Source organism: Aspergillus aculeatus (genome assembly GCF_001890905.1).
Source record: "Aspergillus aculeatus ATCC 16872 unplaced genomic scaffold ASPACscaffold_7, whole genome shotgun sequence".
Classification (NCBI taxonomy): Eukaryota; Fungi; Ascomycota; class Eurotiomycetes; order Eurotiales; family Aspergillaceae; genus Aspergillus; species Aspergillus aculeatus.
In genome coordinates, this window is record NW_017962982.1 from 1,661,503 (window position 1) to 1,684,811 (window position 23,309).

General features: G+C 49.4%; 7 protein-coding genes across 7 annotated transcripts; 5 read left to right on the forward strand and 2 right to left on the reverse strand.

Moving 5' to 3' along the window:
• Positions 1 to 207: 207 nt before the first annotated feature.
• On the forward strand, positions 208 to 1,542 carry ASPACDRAFT_27746 (putative endoplasmic reticulum DnaJ domain protein Erj5; the record flags this gene model as incomplete). The annotated part of the gene is made up of 3 exons (XM_020199515.1): positions 208 to 280; positions 344 to 409; positions 482 to 1,542. The coding sequence occupies 3 exons, from the start codon at positions 208 to 210 to the stop codon at positions 1,540 to 1,542; spliced, it is 1,200 nt and encodes a 399-aa protein (XP_020056904.1).
• Positions 1,543 to 3,257: 1,715 nt separating this feature from the next.
• ASPACDRAFT_78523 (putative DnaJ chaperone (Caj1)) lies at positions 3,258 to 4,462 on the forward strand. Its single transcript, XM_020205201.1, has 4 exons — positions 3,258 to 3,473; positions 3,539 to 3,553; positions 3,617 to 3,677; positions 3,732 to 4,462. The coding sequence occupies exons 1-4, from the start codon at positions 3,467 to 3,469 to the stop codon at positions 4,309 to 4,311; spliced, it is 663 nt and encodes a 220-aa protein (XP_020056905.1). The 5' UTR covers positions 3,258 to 3,466; the 3' UTR covers positions 4,312 to 4,462.
• A 188-nt stretch (positions 4,463 to 4,650) lies between these two features.
• sec53 (phosphomannomutase SEC53) lies at positions 4,651 to 6,183 on the forward strand. The gene is made up of 5 exons (XM_020196211.1): positions 4,651 to 4,996; positions 5,102 to 5,164; positions 5,214 to 5,530; positions 5,600 to 5,674; positions 5,743 to 6,183. Exons 1-5 carry the CDS (start codon positions 4,895 to 4,897, stop codon positions 5,990 to 5,992), a joined length of 807 nt encoding a protein of 268 aa, XP_020056906.1. The 5' UTR covers positions 4,651 to 4,894; the 3' UTR covers positions 5,993 to 6,183.
• A 331-nt stretch (positions 6,184 to 6,514) lies between these two features.
• On the forward strand, positions 6,515 to 7,563 carry ASPACDRAFT_28391 (CCDC90 family protein; the record flags this gene model as incomplete). The annotated part of the gene is made up of 3 exons (XM_020199561.1): positions 6,515 to 7,052; positions 7,114 to 7,447; positions 7,506 to 7,563. The coding sequence occupies 3 exons, from the start codon at positions 6,515 to 6,517 to the stop codon at positions 7,561 to 7,563; spliced, it is 930 nt and encodes a 309-aa protein (XP_020056907.1).
• Positions 7,564 to 8,189: 626 nt separating this feature from the next.
• Positions 8,190 to 13,287, reverse strand: ASPACDRAFT_1900860 (putative SNF2 family helicase/ATPase). Its single transcript, XM_020198760.1, has 5 exons — positions 13,125 to 13,287; positions 12,885 to 13,069; positions 9,596 to 12,803; positions 9,081 to 9,541; positions 8,190 to 9,006 (listed from the first exon to the last, which is right to left on the reverse strand). The coding sequence occupies exons 1-5, from the start codon at positions 13,156 to 13,158 to the stop codon at positions 8,464 to 8,466; spliced, it is 4,431 nt and encodes a 1,476-aa protein (XP_020056908.1). The 5' UTR covers positions 13,159 to 13,287; the 3' UTR covers positions 8,190 to 8,463.
• A 64-nt stretch (positions 13,288 to 13,351) lies between these two features.
• Positions 13,352 to 15,173, reverse strand: ASPACDRAFT_1880871 (uncharacterized protein). The gene is made up of 2 exons (XM_020198219.1): positions 14,904 to 15,173; positions 13,352 to 14,845 (listed from the first exon to the last, which is right to left on the reverse strand). Exons 1-2 carry the CDS (start codon positions 15,095 to 15,097, stop codon positions 13,390 to 13,392), a joined length of 1,650 nt encoding a protein of 549 aa, XP_020056909.1. The 5' UTR covers positions 15,098 to 15,173; the 3' UTR covers positions 13,352 to 13,389.
• Positions 15,174 to 15,903: 730 nt separating this feature from the next.
• Positions 15,904 to 22,150, forward strand: ASPACDRAFT_78528 (ECM29 family proteasome component). The gene is made up of 4 exons (XM_020205202.1): positions 15,904 to 20,899; positions 20,970 to 21,169; positions 21,326 to 21,408; positions 21,463 to 22,150. The coding sequence occupies exons 1-4, from the start codon at positions 15,995 to 15,997 to the stop codon at positions 21,876 to 21,878; spliced, it is 5,604 nt and encodes a 1,867-aa protein (XP_020056910.1). The 5' UTR covers positions 15,904 to 15,994; the 3' UTR covers positions 21,879 to 22,150.
• Positions 22,151 to 23,309: the final 1,159 nt, after the last annotated feature.

Below are 23,309 nucleotides of genomic sequence, written 5' to 3' on the forward strand. Positions count from 1 at the left end.
TCCAACTTGTGGAGAGGTGTACTACTGTATGTACTGTACTGTATATACATACACAAGTACAGTACAGGAGCAGCGAGAGTAGATGACAGATAAGCCATTGACTCAAATTTTCAATTCCCTTCAACTCATCTCGCTCGGATTCCTACAAGTACGGAGTAAGTCTTCTTGAACTGGGCAGAGCGGTATTGGCCGCCCTATTTTCCCACCATGAAGCCCTTCTCACTCCGTCTGCTATTCTTTGCTGCTCTGTTTGTCCTGTCTGCGGCTTGGACCAAAGAAGGTAAATTCTCTGATTGTATACTACTCAACCTATTGTTCCCTGTTAACATTGACGTCACCTTAGACCACGAGATCTTCCAGCTTCGTGAAGAAGTCATCTCCAAAGAAGGTGCAAATGTGACATTCTACGGTACTCCCTCCGCATTGATTCCCCTTGCTCCTACGCCATCAGTGTTGATTGACCAATCTAATACTTGTGTAGACGTCTTGGGCGTGAAACCGAATGCCAACCAAGACGAATTGACCAAAGCCTACCGTCAGAAGTCAAAGCTCCTCCACCCTGACAAAGTCAGACGATCCTTCATCGCCAACAGCTCTAAGGACAAGTCAAGGGCCAAAACCAACAAGGCAGGTGTCCATGTTAACAAGGGCCCTTCGAAACGTGAGATCGACGCGGCCGTCAAAGAAGCCCATGATCGCGCGGCCCGTCTGAACACTGTTGCCAATATTCTGCGTGGAGCTTCTCGGGAGCGTTATGACCATTTCCTGAAGAATGGTTTTCCGAAGTGGAAGGGTACCGGATACTACTATTCACGATTTCGCCCCGGCTTGGGCTCTGTCCTGGTCGGGCTGTTTCTGGTCTTTGGGGGCGGCGCCCACTATGCTGCACTCGTGCTGAGCTGGAAGCGTCAGCGGGAATTCGTCGATCGGTACATCCGTCAAGCCCGTAGAGCTGCATGGGGCGACGAGTCGGGTGTTCGAGGTATCCCTGGACTGAATGGTGGTGTTGCTGCCGAACCAACCACGCCAACTCCGGAACCTGAGCCCAGTGCCGTGCCAATGAACCGACGCCAGAAGCGCATGATGGAGAGAGAAAACCGCAAAGAGGGCAAGAAAAGTGCTGGTCGAACCAACGGTCGCAGCTCTGGGACTGCAACGCCCACCAATGAGGCCGTGGAGCCCACCGGCGAAAGGAAACGTGTCGTCGCGGAGAATGGAAAAGTTCTCATCGTGGATTCGGTCGGACATGTGTTCCTGGAGGAGGAGACGGAAGATGGAGAACGCCGAGAGTTCCTCCTCGACATCGACGAGATTCCACGCCCTACCTTCCGCGATACAATGGTGTTCCGGATGCCCGGCTGGGTCTACCACAAAACCCTCGGCCGAGTGCTTGGCTCATCCGACGCCATGGGTAGCTATGTCAATGAGCGCGAAGAACTGGCCGAGACAGCGCAAGATATAGTTGAGGATGTGATTAGCTCTGCTACGACTTCCAACAAGGGCGCATCCAGGCGGAGGGCGAAGCGCACACAAAAGACTTAACTTCTTGGACTAAATTTCGAGGGAATGAATCTAAGCCCAACATTCTTGCTTGGATTGTCATTCCGGTCTCGTCATTTTCAGTTGAATAGATGCGCCAATGAATGTATACTTACCATCCGACTTCGGCTGTTTGTATATGAGTGCAAATGCTCTGGAAATCGACTCAGTACAACTTAGTAGTCGCGTTGTTAGTAAGTGGTCTAAGTGCATTCTGTTAATAGATCATTACATAAAAATAAGCAGTATATAATTAATGATGGCTATCCTATGATTGCAGTCGCTACCAAGGAGACTGTCAAAAGTTACAAGCAAACAGCCCGCAATTGCAGATTTCGATCAACATATGGTCATCATCTTCGTAGTCATATCCAGTTGTCTCTAGATGTCCAAAGCTCATCGCAAATTCGGCGAAAGCGCATTGGTGAGTAGACTATACACGTTGGGTCTCATAAACAGTTTGGCGTCGTATCGGAAAGGCAGAGGCTCGAGTTCTAGGAGCTATATGAACATTTTGGCAATGCTGAACAGTCCACTGATATTGTCCGATAGGCCGGCCCCGCCAGGTCGCAGCGCCGACGCTCCGAGGAGGTTCTTTGGCAACCGGATACCGATCATGCCCAATAGCCTTTGCAGGACGCCAGTGGTCAGAAGTGGAATCACCAGCAGCGTCAGGACCTTTATAGGGTGGTCGCGTGCATACTTCCACGCATCGCGAAAGATGCGCTGGATGATGTGAACTATCCGTGCGACGAAACCTTCCCTGGGCCGTGCGCGTCGTGACGACGAGGAGGAGAACACCGATGGGCTGGATCGTCCTGCACGATTGAAACCACTGCCCAGGCTGAAAACCGATGGTGCGGAATGGCGGGCATTGTAGGACGAGTAAGTAGAACGCCGGGAAGGGGAGGAGCATCGACGAGAGTGATGTCTGTGAGTTGACGAGGAGGTCGGGGATTTTCCATCGAACCAGCCCATTGTGGATTATTTTCACTCAGCAATGGGGCCTAGCCAGCAGCCAATGGAGCCTTGAAAAGGTGACTGTGCTCTTTGATCGCACAGACTGTTTGTGAATCTTGACAGTGGTTGATAAGTGGAGGACGTGATGGTGGCTAGATCCGCCGATAATGGGAACAATAATACTAGTTAGGATGAAAGACGAGAACAATCGATCAGCGAGAGGGACGTAGTGCCCTCGAGGACAGGAATGTGTTCTTTCTGAGATCGGATCGACAAGAGGGCGAGAGTCAATTGGGACTAGTCAGCTGCAGATGCACGAGTGTAGTTGGCCCGGCCCCCAATGGCTCGCTCCAAGTTACTACCTAAGTATTAAATTCTAAGCGATCGTGGTCGCGATTATGAAGCTGATCTTGTCAGCGTAGACAAGACTGGGATCTAGGTATGAGTAGGATAGGATGCCTTGAGAATCTTGTCATGTTCAATCTATGTGAAGTAGCAAAAGGCTGCCAAGATGCGAGTATGACTTTGGTGTAATTGAAGAATGTTTTAAAGCACTGTACTGTACCTAGGCATATTTAAAGCAGGAACCTGCGCTCAAAAGTCAAGCTTGAGAAGGGCAAGTCCGTCAGGGGCCGGGTTCCCCGTAGCCGTGGGCCGTTCCTGGTACTAACTTACATAGTATTATGCGTATGTACAGTACAGTACAGTCAGTACATGACAGTACCTACAAGGAGAAGTTAAGTTAGATAAGCCGGCTCAGCTCTCGCTGCCTTACACAAGAAGCTCAGGCACTCACTCTAACGGCTGTCGACGTCATGGTCGGGGGCGGTTGACTCTTTCGTCGATTCGACCACTTCAGCAACCACTTTTGCCTCAAGTCCACAAACATAGCTCTTAGCGCGGAATAAGTTGGTGACATTCATTTACTAAATTGAATCCCTCTTGAGCAAACTGACTGTATCAAATTATGGCGAGTGAGTGCATCTCAACAGATTTCGGCACAGATTCGAGCAGAACGCATACTCACTTTTTCTTCTAGGACAGAAAGACCTTTGTAAGAGGGCCACCGCGACTATGAAGACACACTGCTAGCAGACTGACTTCCTCATTTATGCAGATAAGGTTCTTGGGGTATCTCCTAAAGCAACCCAGCAAGAAATTCGCAATGCATACAAAAGGTGCGGCACGTTACTGATTTGTTTAGAGTCAGCACAACACTGAGACATCTACAGAGAGTCACTGAAGTCGCACCCCGACCGAGTGCCTGCCGGTTCGCCTGAGAGGCCAGCTCGGACTCGTAGGTTCCAAGAAATCAACGATGCTTATTATACGTTATCGGACATATCACGCCGGCGCGATTACGATGTGACACGATTGGCAGATGGGGTGGATGAAGAATATGATATACCTCAAGGAGGTGCCGGTGGTTTCCCATGGTCCGCTTTCGGCTTCGGTTCCGCTACTGATAGAGAGCAACGGGCATCGGAGCAATTTGGGTCTGTCTTTGAGGAGATGCTACGCGAAGAGGGTCTTGCGAGTGAAGACACCGATGCTGATGGCCGCACGCAAACCCGTCCTACGTCACGCTTCTGGTCCATTGTTGGCGGTGTTAGTGGCGGCGCACTGGGGTTCATCATTGGTAATGCTCCCGGGGCGTTGGCTGGAGCTGTCGCGGGTAATCGACTGGGAGCGGTACGTGACGCAAAGGGAAAGAGTGTCTACGAGGTCTTTCTGGAGCTGCCTCAAACCGACCGTGCTCGGCTGTTGAGTGAGTTGGCGGCCAAGGTATTCCAGACTACAATGGGCCATTGAGAACATTGACATGTGACAATGCAGAGTGGGATACTCATTCCTGTGTGCAGCAGTCATGTGCCCTCTTAGACTTATTCATTCTTCCTCTGGTGTCAATGTGGGTAATAGTGTCTTGGTTTTTGGGTACTTCAAGTCTACGATTATATTCGCTACAGTTTTTCTCTCAATGCTGCTTAGGCACCACGTAGAGCGCCCAAGAATTATTGTATATTTGAAATGTGAGACTATCTGTCTCCATCTGCCCTTGCTGGTCAATGCAGCAGCAATGAGACTGGATAAAGCAACCTACAGTGCGTAGGTCATCGAAGCTGTGGGACTTATCAAGGTTATCGATAAGCCATCGGGACCCACGTGGATAGACTGTCGCGACCTCGACTGTCTTCACACAATGCAGCCTTGATGCCTGAGCTAGACCCCGCTATCACCTCCCCACTTCACCGCATGCGTCCTCCCCCCCCTGAATTCGACCATTTCCGCCGTCTTGTCGTTCTCGAGTGGCTATTGAAAGTCTCCCTTTCTTCTCCTCGCTTTTCACACCAAGTTCACAAACAGGATCTCTCAATTGTGTTTGGCGTTTGGCATCATGGCTGAAGGCGCAAGCGTGTATCCATCTTTGCCGAATCGGCCTTTACAGGGGACCATTTGTCTTTTCGATGTCGACAACACACTGTCCCTCCCGAGAAGGGTGAGCTACTCCCTCAATCTCAGAAGTTGTGAACTTGGATCAATTGATCTGGCTGTCTTTGATGTCAAGCAGCCGAGAGACTAATAATTGATCGCTTGTGACCAGGGTGCCACTCCAGAAATGCTGGAACTCCTCTCTCGACTTCGCCACAAGTGTGCTATCGGATATGTCAGTTCTTAAAATGGAAACTTGACTCCAGCGATCTAATAATGCCTAGGTTGGTGGATCGGATTTCGCCAAGCAGCAAGAACAACTTGGCTCAGCTACAACAAACGTCACATCCCTCTTTGACTTTTGCTTCCCTGAGAACGGTTTGACTGCTTTCCGTCTGGGACAGCCACTCGCTGGAACCAGCTTCATTGAGTGGATTGGAGAGGAGAGATACCAGGAGCTGGTCAACTTCTGCCTTAAATACATCGCGGACTTGAAGATTCCTAAGAAGCGTGGTACCTTCATCGAGTTTCGCAACGGAATGATTAATGTCAGCCCTATTGGCAGAAACGCTAGCTTCGACGAGAGAAATGAGTTCCAAGCGTGTGTCTCCACTCTGGCCTAACGGTCTGCATGCGACTCGAGCTTGACTGACTAATGTCCTCTCTACAGATATGATGATGTGCACCATATCCGTCGAGACTTGGTAGAAGCTCTCAAGAAGAAGTTCCCTGATTGGGGTCTCACGTGAGTCCTGGGATAGGCACCCTAACACATCCTGTACTCCCTTGTTTCTAATCACACTGTGGACTTAGCTACTCGATTGGCGGCCAGATCTCGTTCGATGTTTTTCCAACTGGCTGGGACAAAACCTACTGCCTGAAGCACGTCGCCGCTGAGAAGGAGATATCTGGCGTGGAGTACAAGACGATTCACTTCTTTGGAGACAAATGCTTTGAGGGAGGCAACGACTACGAGATTTACAGCGACCCTAGGACAATCGGTCATGCCGTACAAAACCCCGATGACACCATGAAGTTATTAAAAGAGCTGTTCGAGCTATAGATGGGCTGAAGAAGCGCTATAGTCCGGTTTTCTCTTGGAAAGTGATTTATTTGGATTGGGGTGAAAGTGGGATACCTAAGCTTGCGTTGGGTACCGAGGAAAATATACTAATTGGTTCAGAGGCATGAGTGCAAAAGACAATTTGTACTGTAGATGGTTACTATGTGAAGTATAATTGAAACCAGTCACGGTTTTATTGTAAATTATGTATATATGTGTATCTATTTCGACTCATGAAGGAACGTGCAGACACGCACACGCTTCTAGGAGCCGGGAAAGCCCGGGGTTCTGGTATCTTGCGTAAGACCCCAGAATGCCGTTGAAGGTGTAAATGGCAGCAATCACATGCGGACAATGCAAGCAAGGCCCGTCGTCCCCGACTTCGGGGTTTAGTCATCGTCAACCGGCACCTCATCAGGCACCATCCTTCTTCACCCAGATCAGGCTCAGGCTCAGGCTCTTCTGCCACGCGCTTTTGTGTGGCCATCACTTCTTTTGGTATCGCATAACTCCGTGCCAGTAATGGCGTCTCAAAAGACAGTTGCGGAGGTGCCCCGTTCCATCCTTCCCCGTCTTACATGGAACGGCTCTTCTGCTCGGACGACTATTGCACCTCCGACCACTCTTCCAGCAGCGCGCCAACAGAAGCAGCAATTGACACGCTTTTGGAACCAGGCTGGACGGCAGTTACACAGTCTAGCTAGCCTCTCTTCTTCCTCCCTAAGTCATTCCGCCACACCCCGAGACACTGGTGCTTCGTCGGCGATCGCAAAGCGGTTCGCCTTGGCCCGCCACACCACCAGCCCTCCCGATGTACAAGGCCTCGGCCATCCTATCCGCTATGACGGTGTCTATGTCGCCGCCTTCAAGCCTGCTCGACGTGCTTTCCATGCTTCCACAGTCCGCCAACGAGATCACCATTTCGATACTCTGAAGTTCGTACAGCGGTTAAAGGATGAAGGGTTCAGTGAGGAGCAGGCCGTCGCCATGATGAGAGTTTTGAATGATATCATCGAAGAGTCGATCCAAAATCTTACCCGTACAATGGTTCTAAGAGAAGGTAGGGATATATCGCAGAATGATGTAGATCACTAGGTTGCTTATACCTTGTCGTCGTCCAGACACCGAACGATCAGCATATACACAAAAAGTCGACTTCGCCAAGCTCCGCTCCGAATTGCTAAATGCAGACTCGACCGAAGCGCAACTGACGCGCTCATCGCACGAGAAGATTGCTGCAGACCTTGCCAAACTCAACTCGCGCCTCCGCGACGAGATTGGACGCACACAGGCGTCCGTGCGCCTGGATTTGAACCTCGAGAAAGGCAGGATTCGTGAAGAAGCGAATGGACAGGAAATGCGTATCAAGGAGACAGAAACACGGATCGAGCAGGAAGTTGCCGGCTTAAGGGAGCGTGTGGAAGCAGTTAAGTTTTCCACTCTACAATGGCTCATGTAAGATCTCGTGATTCTTTGCTGCAGGAAGTATGGTATACTGACATATGTGCTCTAGGGGTGTCTGCACCGGTACCGCTGCACTCATTCTGGGTGCCTGGCGTCTTTTCATGTGAGAATTTTAGCGCACTTGGAGGATTACATTACTGCAGCCTCAAAATCTGTATTATAGCAACTATTTGTTCACCATGTCTTGTTTCATGAGCATGTTGGACCTCTACAGCGGCGTCTATCAGAGATTCCCTGGAAAACACCGCTCTCACTCTCGTCCACTAATACAAGACAACCATGCTCGAAAACAACTACCCTAGTGATCCATCCAGTTTCCAAGTGTGTTAACCTGAATAGCTCTGGTTCAGCCCCAAGTGACTTTTGTCAAGACTGGCAATTTGTTAAGCTCAGGGCTCCAACCAATAGTGATGACGAAGGCGATAGTATTAAGAGGGAAAGCTAGTAGGATCTAGAGGCAATAGGTTTGGAGACGCGGGTGTGCCTATTAGCAAACTCGCGATGCTTGAGTGCCTCCCTCCTCGATTGTTCAACAGTCATTGTTGTGGAAGTTGGACTGGATGCTCGGTAGTAACCTGGGAAGTACACCAAGACGCAGTACAATACTACGGCTTGGAAAGAATCCACTAATATGCATGGTCGGTGGCTAATAGATCTATCTGTCTTGTCAAAGTCATGAGGCTACCGCACAACTACGCTTTACATAAGCGTGTAAACAAACCAGCTCGTCTGTGACATGGGAGGACTTGATATTGACACGTCGACAGCAGAACCAGCGAAAATGAGGCGGTTGGGTACTTCATTGCTGCAAGCCTGGGCTCATAAATGCCCCACATTTGAGGGGATTGCTGTTAAATCTGCGACATGGTACTGTTGATTGCTCCACTCTAGATGCAGTACTGAATCGGGACACCACCACATATCAGGCCCCGAAATCTGAAGATTGCTTGTTCATCCACGACATTCAGAACTTTCAAACCGGCTGGGTCAAGACCATGACGGCAAGGTTACGAATTCATTAACGCCACACTTCTCTGCTCAGCGGCCTCGCCTCTCAAGAACCTCGCGACTTCACCTGCGGCATCCATGTGGGTACTGTTGGCTTTCCTGAAAAGGCATCGCCATAGATCGTCTTCCTGGACAAGTTCACCACCCAAGGGGCCGCTCGCCATCATTTTGAAAAGCGGCGCATCCTGAATCTCAAGAGAATTTGCCGCATCAATTGCTGTCTCGGTAAGCGTGGTGCTTGCAGTCTCTTGAGCGCCATTTACTAGAAACTCTGATGATCTGTCCTCTTGCCGTTCCTCCTTTTGCATGATATGGGCTAGACGACGCGATACAGACAGATCGTAGATCGACTCCTCAACAGTGTCAGAGACCAGATACATCCAGACGGTTGTTGGCCGATGCTGGCCTATGCGATGCACGCGAGCAATGGCCTGAAGCTCGATTGCAGTATTGATCAAGGGTTCACAAAATATGACATTTGTCGCACAAATAAGATTAAGTCCAGATGAGTGGGCTCGGGCGTGCAGGAGAAAGCATTCCAGCTAGATACAGGCGACTGTCAGCATTAAGATTCTGAAATTCATAGTGTTGCGTACAACTCAGGTATGGCTCTCACCGCAGGGTCACTCTTGAAATTTTGTATGCCATCTTTGCTGTCAACACTGCTGAACCCAATCTTGAACCGGGATAAGGCAGATGCTAGAGTTTCAAGGAAGTTCTTGTACTGGGAAAACACTACCGACTTAGCCCCAGGATCGTGCTCACGGAGCCACAATATGTGACGAGCCAGAGTATCGATCTTAGTGCCAAAAGAAGAATTCAAATCAATATTCTTGATCTCGTTCAGTGTGCTCGAACTGATATCATGGTATATTGAGTTTGTGGAAGACGGTCGTTCAGACATGGCCTTGGTCGGTGCCTTTTCTTCTTGCACAACATAATCCTGAGGCTTGTATGTGATCTGATGGAAATCGTTCGCTTTCAGCCTTCGTTTACATGTAGGACAAGTCCGATGCTGACGCCACCATATGCCCAAACAATGCTGACAATAGTGATGGCCACATACAGTCAAAACACCTTATTGATGTAAGCAAAACATGGCTCAACTAGCCAGAGGATGCCGCAACTCACCAATCTCAAAGCCTGATTGGCATATCACGCATATTCTGGTGGACTCATCCACGCTCGGTTCGTCTCGAAGATGGATTAAATAGCGGTGCTTTGCGCGCAAAGCCGATATTCTTCCATCGATAACGTTCTCTTGAGAGAGCTTCGCCTCGAAAATGGCCTCATCTAAAGGCTTTCCGACGCTCTCCTCGTCAAACGGAGCCACGGTGTCAGAGATTTGCTGTAATTGGCGATAGTACTCAAGACGATTATTCATCGTGTCCCGGAACATTTCAACCTCTCTCTCGAGGCTTGAAATAACCTTGGAATGTTCTGCAGCCATAGCACTGGCATTTTTCAACACCAGACTGGCGATTTCCATTTCGGCCCGAGCCCGAGCGCTTCCCTCAGTTGCCTGCCATTCAAGGGATGTGGTCAAGCTGCGAAGCTCACTGATAATACCACGAAGAGAGCCCAATTGAGCATCCGGCTTCATACGACTTCGCATGTTCATGATATTCAGAAACAGCTCTGGTGAAGGGCCCTCGCCCTTCTGGGCCTGAGCAACTCCGCCTTTGACTTCATGAGCAATAAGCACGTTCCTCTGTCCAGTAAGACAGTCGTGGCGATCAGCGAACATGGCGCGTAGTGCCTCCATATAAACATACATTTCATCTTGATGTTTGGTAGATCTTTCGTATTCGTTCCCTTGAAGCTCCGATTCATCCTCCTGGTCAATGAGCGACTGGGAAAGAAGATGAACCATGGTTCGACGCCACTCGTCGTATTGTGCAGCATGTTTATTCATAGCCTCGCAAAAGTCTTCGAATTTCTCGAGCACACGGCGAGCCTCTACGCCTGTGTTATATATATGAGGTTTCATCTTAGGTATGACCACATATCGCTTGTTGCGCAGCATCTCCCTGATTATTCTCATGTGATTTCCTACCTTCTTAGACACATCCGTCAAAATTTCCTTCCGGATGGACTTAGCAGTGGCGTACGCCTCCTCTTCCCGTTGCTCGAGAGATTTGAATTCATCAGAGTCAGGGTCAGTGAGCTTGAGATCCGATTTGATCTGATAGTACGCATTGCCCATGAAGAATACACCCATATGCTGGACCTCAAGAGCAGTGCGGAGCCTCTGTCGGTAGGTGCCAATGCGATTACTCTTGTCCAAATCTTCACTCTCGTCATTGGTTGCCAGGTCATTCGATGCCGATTCTTGACTAGTGCCAACGTTCGATACCCGAAGTCTCTCGATCTCTGTTTGAAGTCGAACTCGACAATCGTTGACGATTGCACTCGCTCTCTCAAAGCAAGTCCTCCAAAGCTCAAGTGCTTCTCGTTTGCGCAAAGCATTCTCCAGCAATTGCCCACGGCGCATTCGCAATAAGAGACGTTCACGTTCTTGAGCGTGTATTCTCACGTCGTTTTCATCAATCATAACCTCCAAAACTTCTTGGACTGAGCGTAACGGACCGTTAGACCCAGCGGTAAATCCTCGACCCCGATTGGGATGAAGACACGTCTGGCGAAGCCTGGCAAGCCAGCTCCTCATTTTCTCGATGACTGATGAGTCATTAGGATCCCAGTAATCATGGATAGGTGCGCCTGAAATATCAAGCCCACACTCTTCACACATTTGCTCATATAGCTGCCTGTAATGTTGCTCTTCGACTGCAGTGAAAGGTATTGTGATAACAACCCTTTTCTGAGGTGGTATGCGGAGCTCCCCTCGAATGCGATCTTTGCTATTCCTCAGAGCAATAGTTTGAATGATACACGCCAGAACAGGGCGAAATGACCGGCATAACCTATTCCAAATAGAACCACAGAAAGGATCATAGCGCAGAAATAGAAGAAGGCCGAGAAGGTCTGTGATGTCCTTGCGGATAGGGGTCCCGGTCACAGCCCAGGCCAATTGGCGCGGGATCAAACGAGCAACTTTGGCTGCATTACTGACGCCACTCTCTATCATCTGGGCTTCATCCAGACAAACTCGCCACCAATGAATCTGAACAAGAGGCGTCTTCCGTGGCTCGAACCTTTTTTCATGCCGAAGATTTCGCTGCGGAGCATTTCCAGAGTAATGAATCTCTCGAGCAAGAACATTATAGGTCGTGAGGACGACATCGTGATCAGCCACCATATCAACCAAACCACGCTCTGATATTTCGTGGTGACGATTAATACCCTCATAGTGGAAAACACGAAGACTCGGAGCGTGTAGCAAAATCTCCTCCCTCCACTGGTCGAGAATCGCAGGTGGCGTTATAATCAGAGTGGCACGGGAGGGTCTCAAGCCACCAGTGGGGCTTGGACATTGGGTCTCAGGTAGTAATTCTCGACGGTGAAGGCACATTAGACTGATCATTTCGACCGTCTTACCCAGGCCCATTTCTTCAGCCAGGATACCGCCCCGTAAGACTGTCCTCTGTGCAGAGATATTTGTAGTCACAATCATGAGGAGATGGCTCGCATAACAGCACTTCCCATCCGCATCTGTGATACGAATGAAGGAAGCTGGTAAATCACTATCTGAATCCACCTCGATAGGTATTACCTGTCCATCGGGGCATAATTTGACGCCCTCCCTCTGTAAGAGCCACCTGACGGTCCGTCTCTGAAAGGGGAAGAGCTGACACTCTGTCAGGGCGCATTTAATCTCGGCCGAGCCGGTGAGCGTATCAGGTGGTACATGAACGTTTTCGTAAAAATCGCGTGGTGACCAACTCGCCCTCTGTCCTTCAAATCTTCGGGTGGGTGCTGTGTGCTCCATGAGCGAACCGTCACTCTCTCTCAGAACATACTTCGAAAAGACCCTGGATGAGGCAGGCAATAGACTTCTGGCATCTAGGATATCTGTCGAGTCCTTCCAAAGGATGACAATCTCCAGTCTGAAATTATTCCCATCAGGGAGCCGATGCAAGGTTGCCTGGTAGCACACAGACGGCGCACTCTTAACAAATCGATCGGCGCAGGGCAAGCTTCCTAACAATTCGCCATCAATGGCATCGATGAGCTTACGGTCGGTGATTCTATCTGAGAATATAACTTCCTGTCCGGGCACTGCTAATAAGTTCAGCTGAAGGCTGCCAAACTTGTCCTCGTTCACAGTGGTATCAGAATGAACAGAAGCGGCAGTGACTGTCTGCACTACAACAGGAAGACGTGAGACATATTCGAATGAATGCAGTAGTCTTTCTGCACTTCTCGAGTGAGCAAAGTTCTGTTGATGAAGCTTTTAGCAGACTCAACCTTAGAAGGCTATGCCAGGTCACGCTTGTATATGAATTTGGCGATCACCTACCAATTCAATATGACATCGTGCTAGCGGAATATAACCCAGCGGAATGTCTGATTTTGAAAGTCCATCAAGTTCTCTTAGACTCTGGGGTGCTAAAGACAACTTGAGCCGCTTGTTTGGTGGTCCATAATGTTCAATGCTGCAGCTAGTTCTCAAGAAGGCAGCAACCAGAGTATCTGGGACAAGACCTGGAGTCCTTGGTCAGCGGTTAACCCATATAAGAAAGAGCAAGCTCCAGCCTACCTGAATAATTAAGTTCTGCTTTTACCGTGGCCATGCTATCTTCTTGCTATACATATCTTAATTGCCACAGTATGATGAGTTGATCTGATGGGGCTCTCAGGAGGCGACAGAAGAGCTGTCTTATCAGTTAAGCTCACGTGCCGATAAGAACTGTCCATCCGCTGAAGTATCTCAACAGTTAAATCTATCATACACGAAGATCTTAGATCATTTTATTTGGTGCAAGAAAAGGATCAGCTAGTGATTTATGATACTTCAGAGATTCTTAATTGCCTGTGTCATACACCACACTGCCGTTAACCGCGTGTACTACCCGACTATATGAGACACCATTAGCGTCGCTCTCAAAGAGATCTTTTGTCTCGCCGTACGAAGCACTATCGTCTGAAGTTGACTGATAAAAAGCCGTGCCCGATTGCTCGGTGTGCAAGTTCAGAGGGCCTGAGGTAAGAGTGTATGTTGAGATCCCCAGGCCTCCTGTAGCTTCAATGTCAAGACCTCTGCGCATCCAAGCACTTATAGTAAGCCCATCGTCCAGATCATAAGTCTGATTACAAAGTAAAGGATAATCAAATGTGACCTCATTGAGTACTTTGCCTCCTGTGAGCTGGTAGCGGCCAGAAGTATGCTGGAGGTTACTCTGGCTCAGACCTTGCTGGTTCAAGGTTCCATAGTTCGAGTAGGAAAGGTTCTGACGCCACGCATAATCGGCAGACTCAACTGTAAAGGTCCTCTGCGCTGTTATGGAGTAAATCAATGTCTCATTCCCCCCAGCTGCATTCTGCACAAGATTGCGCGTTGCTTTGAATTCCGGTGGCGGAGCTGTTGAAATCGGCTTGCGGCCAGGAGATGACTGGGGTGCGGATTCATCCAGATACAAGAAAATAGTTCCAGTCACGATCCAATAGGATCCAACAGTATCAGAGAAGGTGACAGCTCCGCTTTCAGAGATGTTGAGTCCTGTGACCCTAATTTCGAAAGAATGGGTCTTGTTGTCCAGCAGCATGGGTAACCACGGGGTGATGTCAATTTCTGGCTGCCTCAAGTCGAAGGCGTCAATGCCAACAATCGGACGCCAGAAACCCGGCGCGACACCACCAGTGAAAATAATGGGAAATGGCCAGACTACGCCTGCCATCATGCCATCGATATAGAGTTGTACCTCGCGAAAGGGGGAGTATCCGTACAGCTCCCCAATGGTGCTATCGAATGACCACGAGTCGGATGTAAAGACGTTCGACCACCAAAATTCTTCTGTTGATTGACCAGTGGCGGCGATTGAAACGACAGCACGTGAAGTAGCCGGAGGAAATCGGTGAAGTACAGTCGCATTGTCCGATGGAAGCTCAAAGTCGCTGGACGCGTTTTGTGATGACCTTCTCGCAGAGATAGGCAAGATGGCATCTGGCGTCTTTACATTGTCCTCGTAGGAGAAATAGGCTGTCAATGTTGTGTTGTAATGCCCAGTATAGACATCAGTGATGATATTTCCCAGGTCGAATATTATCTTTTGCTTCTCTTGCCAGAGAGTGTTAAATTGTGACAGGTCTTTGAGATAGGTCCAGATAATGCCATCGCTGGTTGGTTCCGCGGTTGATGTACGCCACAATTCAGTATCACCAAGATAGAAAATGGCAAGACGATCATATTGTCTGCCAATCGAGGTGACAGTAAGGTTGATGCGAACGGTGTCAAACTTGCAGTGAGGAGGCTCATAGAATCTATACACGTCTAGTTTAGTGCTGTCTCTCGTCGATCTGCAAGAGACTCGTCACTCACCCAACATAGGGGAGAGAATAACTATTGCCGAAGTCGTAGTCCACTAAGACGCGCTCCTCTCCTGCACATTGGTTGTGCCCATCGCTTGCAAGGGAAATAGGTTGATACACTTCAAAGACTTCCGAGAGAGCGTAAGCTTGGTGGCAATAGAAGAAAAGCCCTATCCACAGGATGGGGTGGAGAATCAACTGCATGGCAATAACATGTGTAGGATCACCGCTAGACAGCCTAGTTCTCGTAGCCTACTGTTGAGATTCAAGAACAAACGTTTTCTCTGGGTTGGTGAACAATACACCTGTACCACGCTGCTTGAAGCAGCTGTTGCGCGCTATGAGGGGGGTTATTTGTACTTGTACGGTACGGAGTACTGCCCTCTATAATCAGCGGCGAGGCACGTCCATTGTGCAAGGTGCCAACTGCATGAGGAACACGCAATCCAATCTATAGCGAGCGGGCTGTAGCAAGGGAAGAGCAGGTGCTAGCCTGCTTCTTCTGGTCCTTCAATTTGCCCATCGTGAGATAGTACGGAGTAGAAACCAGTAAGAATGATGACAGGTGAGGGGAAAAGCTACTCGCTCCCGAGTCATTTATCAAGCATGCACATCGCGTCTGTGATAGAGACTATCCCTGCCGGAATCCGACGGTGAGCCGCCGAGAGCGGGTAAGGAAGTGGTCCTGGTGCTAATGTCAACACCGAGCTCATAGATCTAGATACGGCATACAATCGAGTTATCTATGTCAGTGCCCGGATGTACAGTACAGTACTGTAAGTATAGTGTACTGTATTCATATAACATAACTACTCAACAGTATGAGGTAAATTAGCTAATCAGATACGGAGAGGAGCCAGGATTGATGATGACTAATATCAACAATCCCCTAACTAATCGGGATGCCTCAGGTTTGAGGGTGACGTTGAGCTCCCTCTGCCTAGACGGGGATCTACACTTCTGCCAGAGTTGAAACTCCCCCACCCCCCCACCACCCGTCTCTTCTTGCGCTTTTACCAGTCATCGCGTCGATGTGAAATATTTTTATTAACATACTTGCTTGATTTTTTCTCCTTCTCTCCGAGCGTGTGTATTCGTGCCATGGCTTCGGAAACCAATATCCCAGTGAGCTCTGAAGCTCGCGAATTGAGCTTGATATCTAAGGTTGAGCTTAGGATCGCCCTTGCGGACTCGGACGATAGGCTCCAGACACTCCTAAATACCTATTTGACACCTCTGCTGTTGAAACTAGGCTCTGAGAGCATTGCGGTTCGCAACAAAGTCATTTCGGTTTGTCAGCACATTAGCACCCGAGTTCAATCTCCCACTATCAAGCTCCCCGTGGCGGCTTTGTTGAAACAGTTCAAGGAACAGAAATCTCACCTGATCAGACATTTTGATTTGCTCTATATTCAGCAAGGTGTTCCTCGCCTAGGGTCAAATGCAAGGGTAGAGATCCTACTTCCTCTACTTCAGGGAATCTCGGAAATCGGCTCATCCACCAATCAAGCTGCTACTGTTTTTAACTTTGTTCTGAGGCTTCTCCCGCTTTTGAAATTACCACCCAAGGATAGCGATGAAGATCTGCATTTAAAGACTCATTTGGGTCTCTCTGATCAAGATACGCAATTTTTGTCATCTCTGTTTGAGAAACTGCTCATTCTTTCCCCCGCGGACAAGGATAAGTCCACATGCCCGGGACTATCCCCAGCAGAATATACTTTCCTGAACAAAGATGCTCCTATCTCCGAGACATGGAATGCTTCCGATGGCGGGCTAAACCTCACTGAGACTAAAGTCAATGTCCTCAGATTCCTAGCCAGCGGAGCCTTTGCCAATTCAGAGCGATTCCTGCCAGCTGTGATTGCATCTGCAGATGCTAACACTCGTCTATCTGATATTGGCGAGGAATGCCTCAAAAGGTTTGTACCAAGCCTTGAGGATCCCCATGTTGTGCGGCAGTTGTACGACCTTTACTTGGGTGCAGGAACACCAGATGGAGCCGCGCCGGCTCGACCTGCTCTGCAGATTAAACTACTGGCCTTCCTAGGGAGATCAATCAAGGCGACCAGGGACAAAGAGCGCATTATGCAGGTAATAGGGGAAGGCCTTCTATCAGACAGTGCGAGATCCATACAAGGACTGCAAGCGATCAAGCTACGGACGCAACTTTTCAATTTTACTACGTGGGTTGTGAGGATGGGCTCGCCAGATGATCTACAGCAAATGGCACCGAAGCTTATAGCAGGCTTGATAGACTTCATCCAGTCTCAAGGATGGCCGAGCCCCGCGGCAAGTGGTCACAAACTCCCGCAGACGGAGCTTAGTTTGCGAGGTATGGCTTACGAATGTATTGGTATCATGATCCCCAAGGCAGACTTTCAGGTCCAGAAGGGAGAGGGTGCTTTGTCTGGCTTTGAACTTATCAAATGGCTATTTACGTCGCTCAGCTCTGATGATTCAAGCACTCAGATATTCGTCAGTATTGAACAGGCATTAGGAAATATTCTCAGTTCTTCAATGAAGAAATGGGATCATGACTTTCAAGCGCAACTGCGACCCTTTCTCCTTCAGCAAATGAGTAATCAGCCTGAACAAGAGGATTATTTGACCGGGTTTACTGTTGTTCGCGGCCCTCAACATGCAACAGTACGATTCGCGAACAGATTTTTACCTTACAATGATGTTATCGCCCGATGGATAGATCTCATGGCCATTGCTCGCGGCTCAGAAAAGCATCATGAAGTGGTAGAGGAGGGACAGAAAGGCCTGCATCCTTACTGGTTCCGACTCCAGAATTCCAATCACGATCATAACTTGTCCCCCAATGAGCTATCTTCATGGTACTCTTTCCCGAGATTCTGTGACGCGGTGCGCTTTCTATTTGGCACCACTCCATCGCAAGGCATATCTGGTTTGTCTGCATTGGACATACTATCGGGACCATATCAGAACGCCTTCCCAGCGGCTATCGAGTTCCTTCGTAACATCTTGTTTTGGGAATCCATCTCCGCTTCAGAGGCCGGTTTTGAGATAGAGCATGATTGGGATGTCAAATTGGATGTGATGCTTAGCTCTGATCAGCAAGCACGAGATGCATTGAGGAGTTACCTTCGATCTACTGACGACGAACCAATTGCCCTGTTTCTCTCGAGTGCGCTCACTGGCTTATCTCGCGAGAACAGGAAAGGCACACAACAATGCGGGAGGATCTTCATCAGCATATCCTCCCTGAGCCCCAACAACTTACTTGAGAAGGTGGTGCCGCAAACATTGGCACTCGGGAAACCATTGAACAGTAATGATCAAGAGGTACAGGACGCTTCTGCGCGAGCCATTGGCATTCTGGCTTCGCACCCCGCCTTTTCGACCACGGATTTGACTGCACTCATCACTGAACTATCGGACTTGATGGTGGAGTGGAAGGCTGCAATCGGTGAGGCAGCACTTAGGGTCAGGGGTGCAGTTATGGCTCTGTCTTACTTGTTGAGCAGGCTTGCGTTCCGCAACACAATTTTTAAAGTGCCGGAAGCCTATGTGAGACGATACATTGACACCGTTTCGGATATGGTAGAGAACGCTCGTGACTCTCTCCTCTGCCGGTCCGCCCAGGCTGCAGTTGGGAGACTTGGTCTTTCTAATCTCCTGTCCTTTTCGATGCTCTCTGAATCTAGATGGGCCACGATTAGAGATAGACTTGTTCAGGAGGCCAAAGCAGAGAATGAAGTGGCTATCATGGCGATAGGACTGTTGTCAATGGCCATCTCCGGAGGTGGCTCTACTGGTGTAGGACTCGATGGACTAATGCAAGCCCTCTATGATCTTCATGAGAATCGCAACTCAGAGCTTCACTTTACAGTCGGTGAGGCACTGAGCAATGCTGCAGCTGGCTGGAATTCTAAGTCACTAGTACTGGAATTTGATGTGGACGAAGCGATTCCCGCGTCCGTGATCCCAGAATCAGTTCTCGCTGAAGTATGCGACAAAATCTTATCTAGCTGCAGTGCATCAAAACCCTCTCTGCGAAAAGCTGCTGCTATATGGCTCTTGAGCCTTGTCAAAAACTGCGGTCATCTGCCCGAGATGCAAGCCCGTCTGCGAGATTGCCAGCGGTCATTTAGCAATTTGCTTCTTGATCGCGAAGAAGTTGTCCAAGAGACCGGAGCGCAAGGCCTAAGTCTCGTTTACGCAATTGGTGACCGGGGATTGAAGGACGACCTGGTACGTGATTTGGTGGATTCTTTTACTGAAGGTAAGTCTAATCTAAGAGGAGGCCGGGTCAACGAGTCTACCGAATTGTTCGAGCCAGGAGCCCTACCAACTGGGGGTGGATCATCTGTGAATACCTATAAAGATATCATGAACCTCGCTGCCGAAGCGGGGGATCCTAGTCTGGTTTATCGGTTCATGGCGCTGGCCTCGAACAATGCCCTTTGGACCAGCCGTGCGGCTTTCAGCAAGTTGGGAATAAGCAGCATATTCTCTGATTCAAGCGTGGACGGCTACCTTGCGAAGAACCCCAAGATTTATCCAAAATTGTTCCGTTACAGATTCGACCCGAACCCAAATGTGCAGCGATCAATGGATACAATATGGCGGGCCTTGGTCAAGAATCCAACAGAAGTGATTGATGCTCATTTCGATGAGATCATAGCTGATCTACTAAAGAGCATGCTGGCAGGACGAGAATGGAGGGCTCGGCAAGCGAGCTGCGCTGCCATTGCCGACCTCATTCAGGGGCGCCAGCCGGAAACGTACGCAGAGTATATGCAAGAGATCTTCACTAAAGCTTTTAAGCTACTAGATGACATCAAAGAAACAGTCCGGGTGTCGGCGATGAAGCTTTGCCAGACCATCACCAACATGATCATGCGTACATTAGATACAAGCAAACCCGATGCGAAGCAAGCCAGTTCAATGCTGGAGACCGTTATCCCGTTCCTACTGAGTGACAAGGGCATGGAGTCCGGGGTGGAAGACGTTCAAGGATTTGCGATTGGAGCACTAATTCAAATGATCAAGAAGAGTCCTGGAAAACCGCTGCGCTCATTCGTGCCTCAAATAATGGAACAGTTCTTAAGCTGCTTGAGTTCCCTGGAGCCCCAGGCCGTGAACTATGTTCATCTCAACGCCGACAAGTATGGCTTGACGGGGCAGGATATCGACAAAATGCGTCTATCCAGCATCCGCACGTCGCCTATGATGGAAGTCATTGAGCGGTACCTCATTGATATGCTCGACGTAGAGAGCATGAAAGAATTTGCTTTGAGGCTAGAGGGATTACTGCGCTCAGCAGTGGGTCTTCCGTCCAAAGTGGGCTGCAGTCGTGTCCTGGTACTCCTAAGCATGCGGACCACATTATTTCGCCCCTTCGCAGACCGCTTTATTCAGCTCCTTGGGAAATACGTGGTAGATCGCAATGACACTGTTAGCGCGTCCTATTGCTCTTCGATCGGCTATTTGATGCGCCTTGCTACTGATGAGCGATTCTTGAGCACGATTGAGCACGCGAAGAAGTTATACTTTACAGCAGAAGACACCAATCAGCGTGCTATCTCAGCTGAGATTTTACTTTCGACGTCGAAGCTAGCTAATGACCGGTTTAAGGCATTCGCCACAGCGGCACTGCCATTTATATTTGTCTCTAGATACGATTTGGATGACCATGTTCGGGAGGTATTCGAGAAAACATGGCAGGACAACGTTGGTGGTAACCGCGCAGTGTCACTCTACATCAAAGAGATTGTTGAGCTTGTGTCTCAAAGCCTGGAATCAGCGCGTTGGGCTATTAAGCACACAGCCGCACTGGGACTTGCAAATGCTATAACATCTCTCGATGCTGAGTTGGATCTTGCTACGAGCGAACACATATGGCCTGTGTTGGAAAAGGCGTTGGCTGGTAAAACATGGAATGGGAAAGAACTGGTGCTCAGAGCTTTTGCGAGGTTCGCAAAACAGGCAAAAAGGTTATGGGAAGCGAAGCCTCAGCTGGCAGAGGCTATGAAGGTATTCCCGTCCGCAGCTCTAACCCATTTGCGTTTTCAAGACTCACAACTGACGCGTATGGCTGAACAAGACAATTACTTTACGAGAAGCCAAGCGAAACAATGTGACCTACCGACCTCATGCCCTCATTGTTCTTGGCGAGGTGTCGCAAGCGCGCGATGACCTTGATTTTATGCCAGAGGCCATCAGCATCGTCACTAAAGTGTTGGACCAGATAGAAGAGGATGGGGATCCAATGGAGGTCGATACAGGAAGCAGCCAGAGACCTGCGTAAGACGGGCCCCTTCACCAATGGAGGCTTGGAGGTCCAATGAAATACTTGGACCACCGACGATTGCAGCACCTTGTGGCTTTTGCGGACCTCCATCGCCGATATTGGTTCAAACTAAACATGCCCGATCAGACGGGAACTGACGAATTCTTTAGGCAAGTACTCGATGATACGTTAGCCGCATGCGTTGAATGTCTCCTACATTGTTGCCAGCCTGTATCGCATCAGTCAGCAAGTGGTAGGTTCCCATGCAGCCGGTTTGTAAGTTTATCGGGCGTTGACAACGATCCAGTTGTACAGGAACACCTGGAGGGGATTGTGCCAAACCTGCGCCGAGCAATGGGACGCGGGGGCAGAAACGTGCAAACAACACAGTATAGAGAGCTTTGCGCAGTCCTCGACCAATTAGGGAGGTGGGAAGCCTCGCAGGGTGGCGAAGTCGATCTACGCGGACCCCAAAAAGCCGTGGCGGCGCTAGCCAGCGAGATGCTATCTCGTGATATCGATACCTCGTTGGAAAAAGTGCGTCTGGGGCGCGCACAGGCAACTGCTTCATATGTCAAGTTGTGCGCGCAGATGAGATGTCCAATTGACGAGACACTATGGAAAACCATACGGGCATGGAGAGACGGGGAACGGTCGGGGTTAGTACAACAGGTGCTCGACCGGGCGCTCGCGGCCGAAATACCGCCGTCAGTGATATTGTGAGAGACGGCTTATAGTTTCTCATTGAGATCATGCGGGGGATATGTCTCACTCGCCATCGGATGACAGCAGGTATGGCCCGGTGGGGATGAAGACGGGGTACGAAAGGGAGGGTATAAGATGAGAGAACATGCATTGATCATGAGACTAGGGCTGAGCCCGGGAGCTCGGTCCAGGCATTGACAAAAAGAAAGATGATACGCCCGAAGAGGGGTCCATTATCCATTGGAGGAGGCGCAGAGAGGGAAGAGAAACGAGAATTATGTAGAGTTATGTGAGGTAAAGAATGAATGAAGGTCGGAGTTCAAAGTAGTGATGCGTAGTAGTTTTTAGTAGAACCAAACTAGTGGCAGCCAACTGGTCGCGGGGTGGGATAAGGTACCTACCTACCTACTCACGGACACGGTATACAGTCACTTCCTCTCTTGGGTCCGCAAGTGGCAAATCTGCTTTCATACATAGAAGGTAATGTTTTTCGGATCCGATGGGGAAGAAATCGATGGTGAAATGAGTCTCAACCGATGGCAGCGGCCATGCCGAAGATCTAGATTGGCCCAGATGAGTCTCGCGGGGGAAGGGGGTTGATTTGGGCATCGGACAGAGGGGGGCAAGGGGGTCGATCTGGTGCGACTGGCAGACTAAGTTAGCGCGAGTACAGGGACATACTCATTGTAGGGCATGTCAGGGTTAGCGATTAGAGATACCGGTAAATTATGGCTGAAGATTCGTGTCAGGTAACAGGAAAACAAGACTATACGTATTAATCTCGTATCAAAACCTGGAAATGGGTCAGGCAGACCCCGCGAAACAAAGACAAAAAAGACGAACTTCGGATGATAGGGTCGGAAGTTAAAGCCGTCTGTCCGTCGGAAACAAAGTGAAATAGAGGGAGGATCTGAAGGAACAACATTGCCCCGATTCGATCCCACCGCTCTCCCCGGTCTCGGGACCACACTACCCACTATGACTGGTACGTTGACACAGAATTCCTGGAAAATTGAGAGCTACCTGCAGAACGTACAACATCAGTTACAGATAGGTGAGTATTAGCCTGTCCAACTATCCATGACAGTCAAGAGTCCGAGCCCGGGGCCGGAGATAAAAGGAATGAAGCCAAGAGGAGGCAAGTTGAAGTAGAGAGACTGACTGGACAGATACATATTGACTCGACCTCGCCTCGGACAGTCCTCACACCGCCGCCTGCCAGTCACCAGCACCAGCACCAGCCACTAGCGAATTATAACTAGTAAAATATGGTCATACTGTGTTCCGTACTCCGTACTATGTGTATAAAGATCGTGAGTTATCGACGCTCAGACCAGATATGTCAGAAGTGAAAAGGGGGATGATCATGCTATCATTCAGGTTAGAGCCAGTCGATGATAAGACTCTTTTGCACAGTTTTAAGGTTGGGAGGAATCCAGGAAATTCCGG

Bases quoted from the DNA above. Each gene is read 5' to 3' on its own strand.
- ASPACDRAFT_1900860 (XM_020198760.1), bottom strand. From the start codon at position 13,158: ATGGCCACGGTAAAAGCAGAACTTAATTATTCAG. The intron at 13,070-13,124 runs GTAGGCTGGAGC...CAAGGACTCCAG, and splicing joins AGCAGAACTTAATTATTCAG to GTCTTGTCCCAGATACTCTG. The intron at 12,804-12,884 runs GTAGGTGATCGC...CTTCATCAACAG, and splicing joins CACGATGTCATATTGAATTG to AACTTTGCTCACTCGAGAAG.
- ASPACDRAFT_78528 (XM_020205202.1), top strand. From the start codon at position 15,995: ATGGCTTCGGAAACCAATATCCCAGTGAGCTCTGAAGCTCGCGAATTG. The intron at 21,170-21,325 runs GTAAGACGGGCC...CGAATTCTTTAG, and splicing joins GGAAGCAGCCAGAGACCTGC to GCAAGTACTCGATGATACGT. The intron at 21,409-21,462 runs GTAGGTTCCCAT...ACAACGATCCAG, and splicing joins ATCGCATCAGTCAGCAAGTG to TTGTACAGGAACACCTGGAG.
- sec53 (XM_020196211.1), top strand. From the start codon at position 4,895: ATGGCTGAAGGCGCAAGCGTGTATCCATCTTTGCCGAATCGGCCTTTA. The intron at 5,531-5,599 runs GTGTGTCTCCAC...TCCTCTCTACAG, and splicing joins GAGAGAAATGAGTTCCAAGC to ATATGATGATGTGCACCATA. The intron at 5,675-5,742 runs GTGAGTCCTGGG...CTGTGGACTTAG, and splicing joins TTCCCTGATTGGGGTCTCAC to CTACTCGATTGGCGGCCAGA.
- ASPACDRAFT_1880871 (XM_020198219.1), bottom strand. From the start codon at position 15,097: ATGCAGTTGATTCTCCACCCCATCCTGTGGATAGGGCTTTTCTTCTAT. The intron at 14,846-14,903 runs GTGAGTGACGAG...AGACGTGTATAG, and splicing joins TATTCTCTCCCCTATGTTGG to ATTCTATGAGCCTCCTCACT.
- ASPACDRAFT_78523 (XM_020205201.1), top strand. The intron at 3,678-3,731 runs GTGCGGCACGTT...AGACATCTACAG, and splicing joins ATTCGCAATGCATACAAAAG to AGAGTCACTGAAGTCGCACC.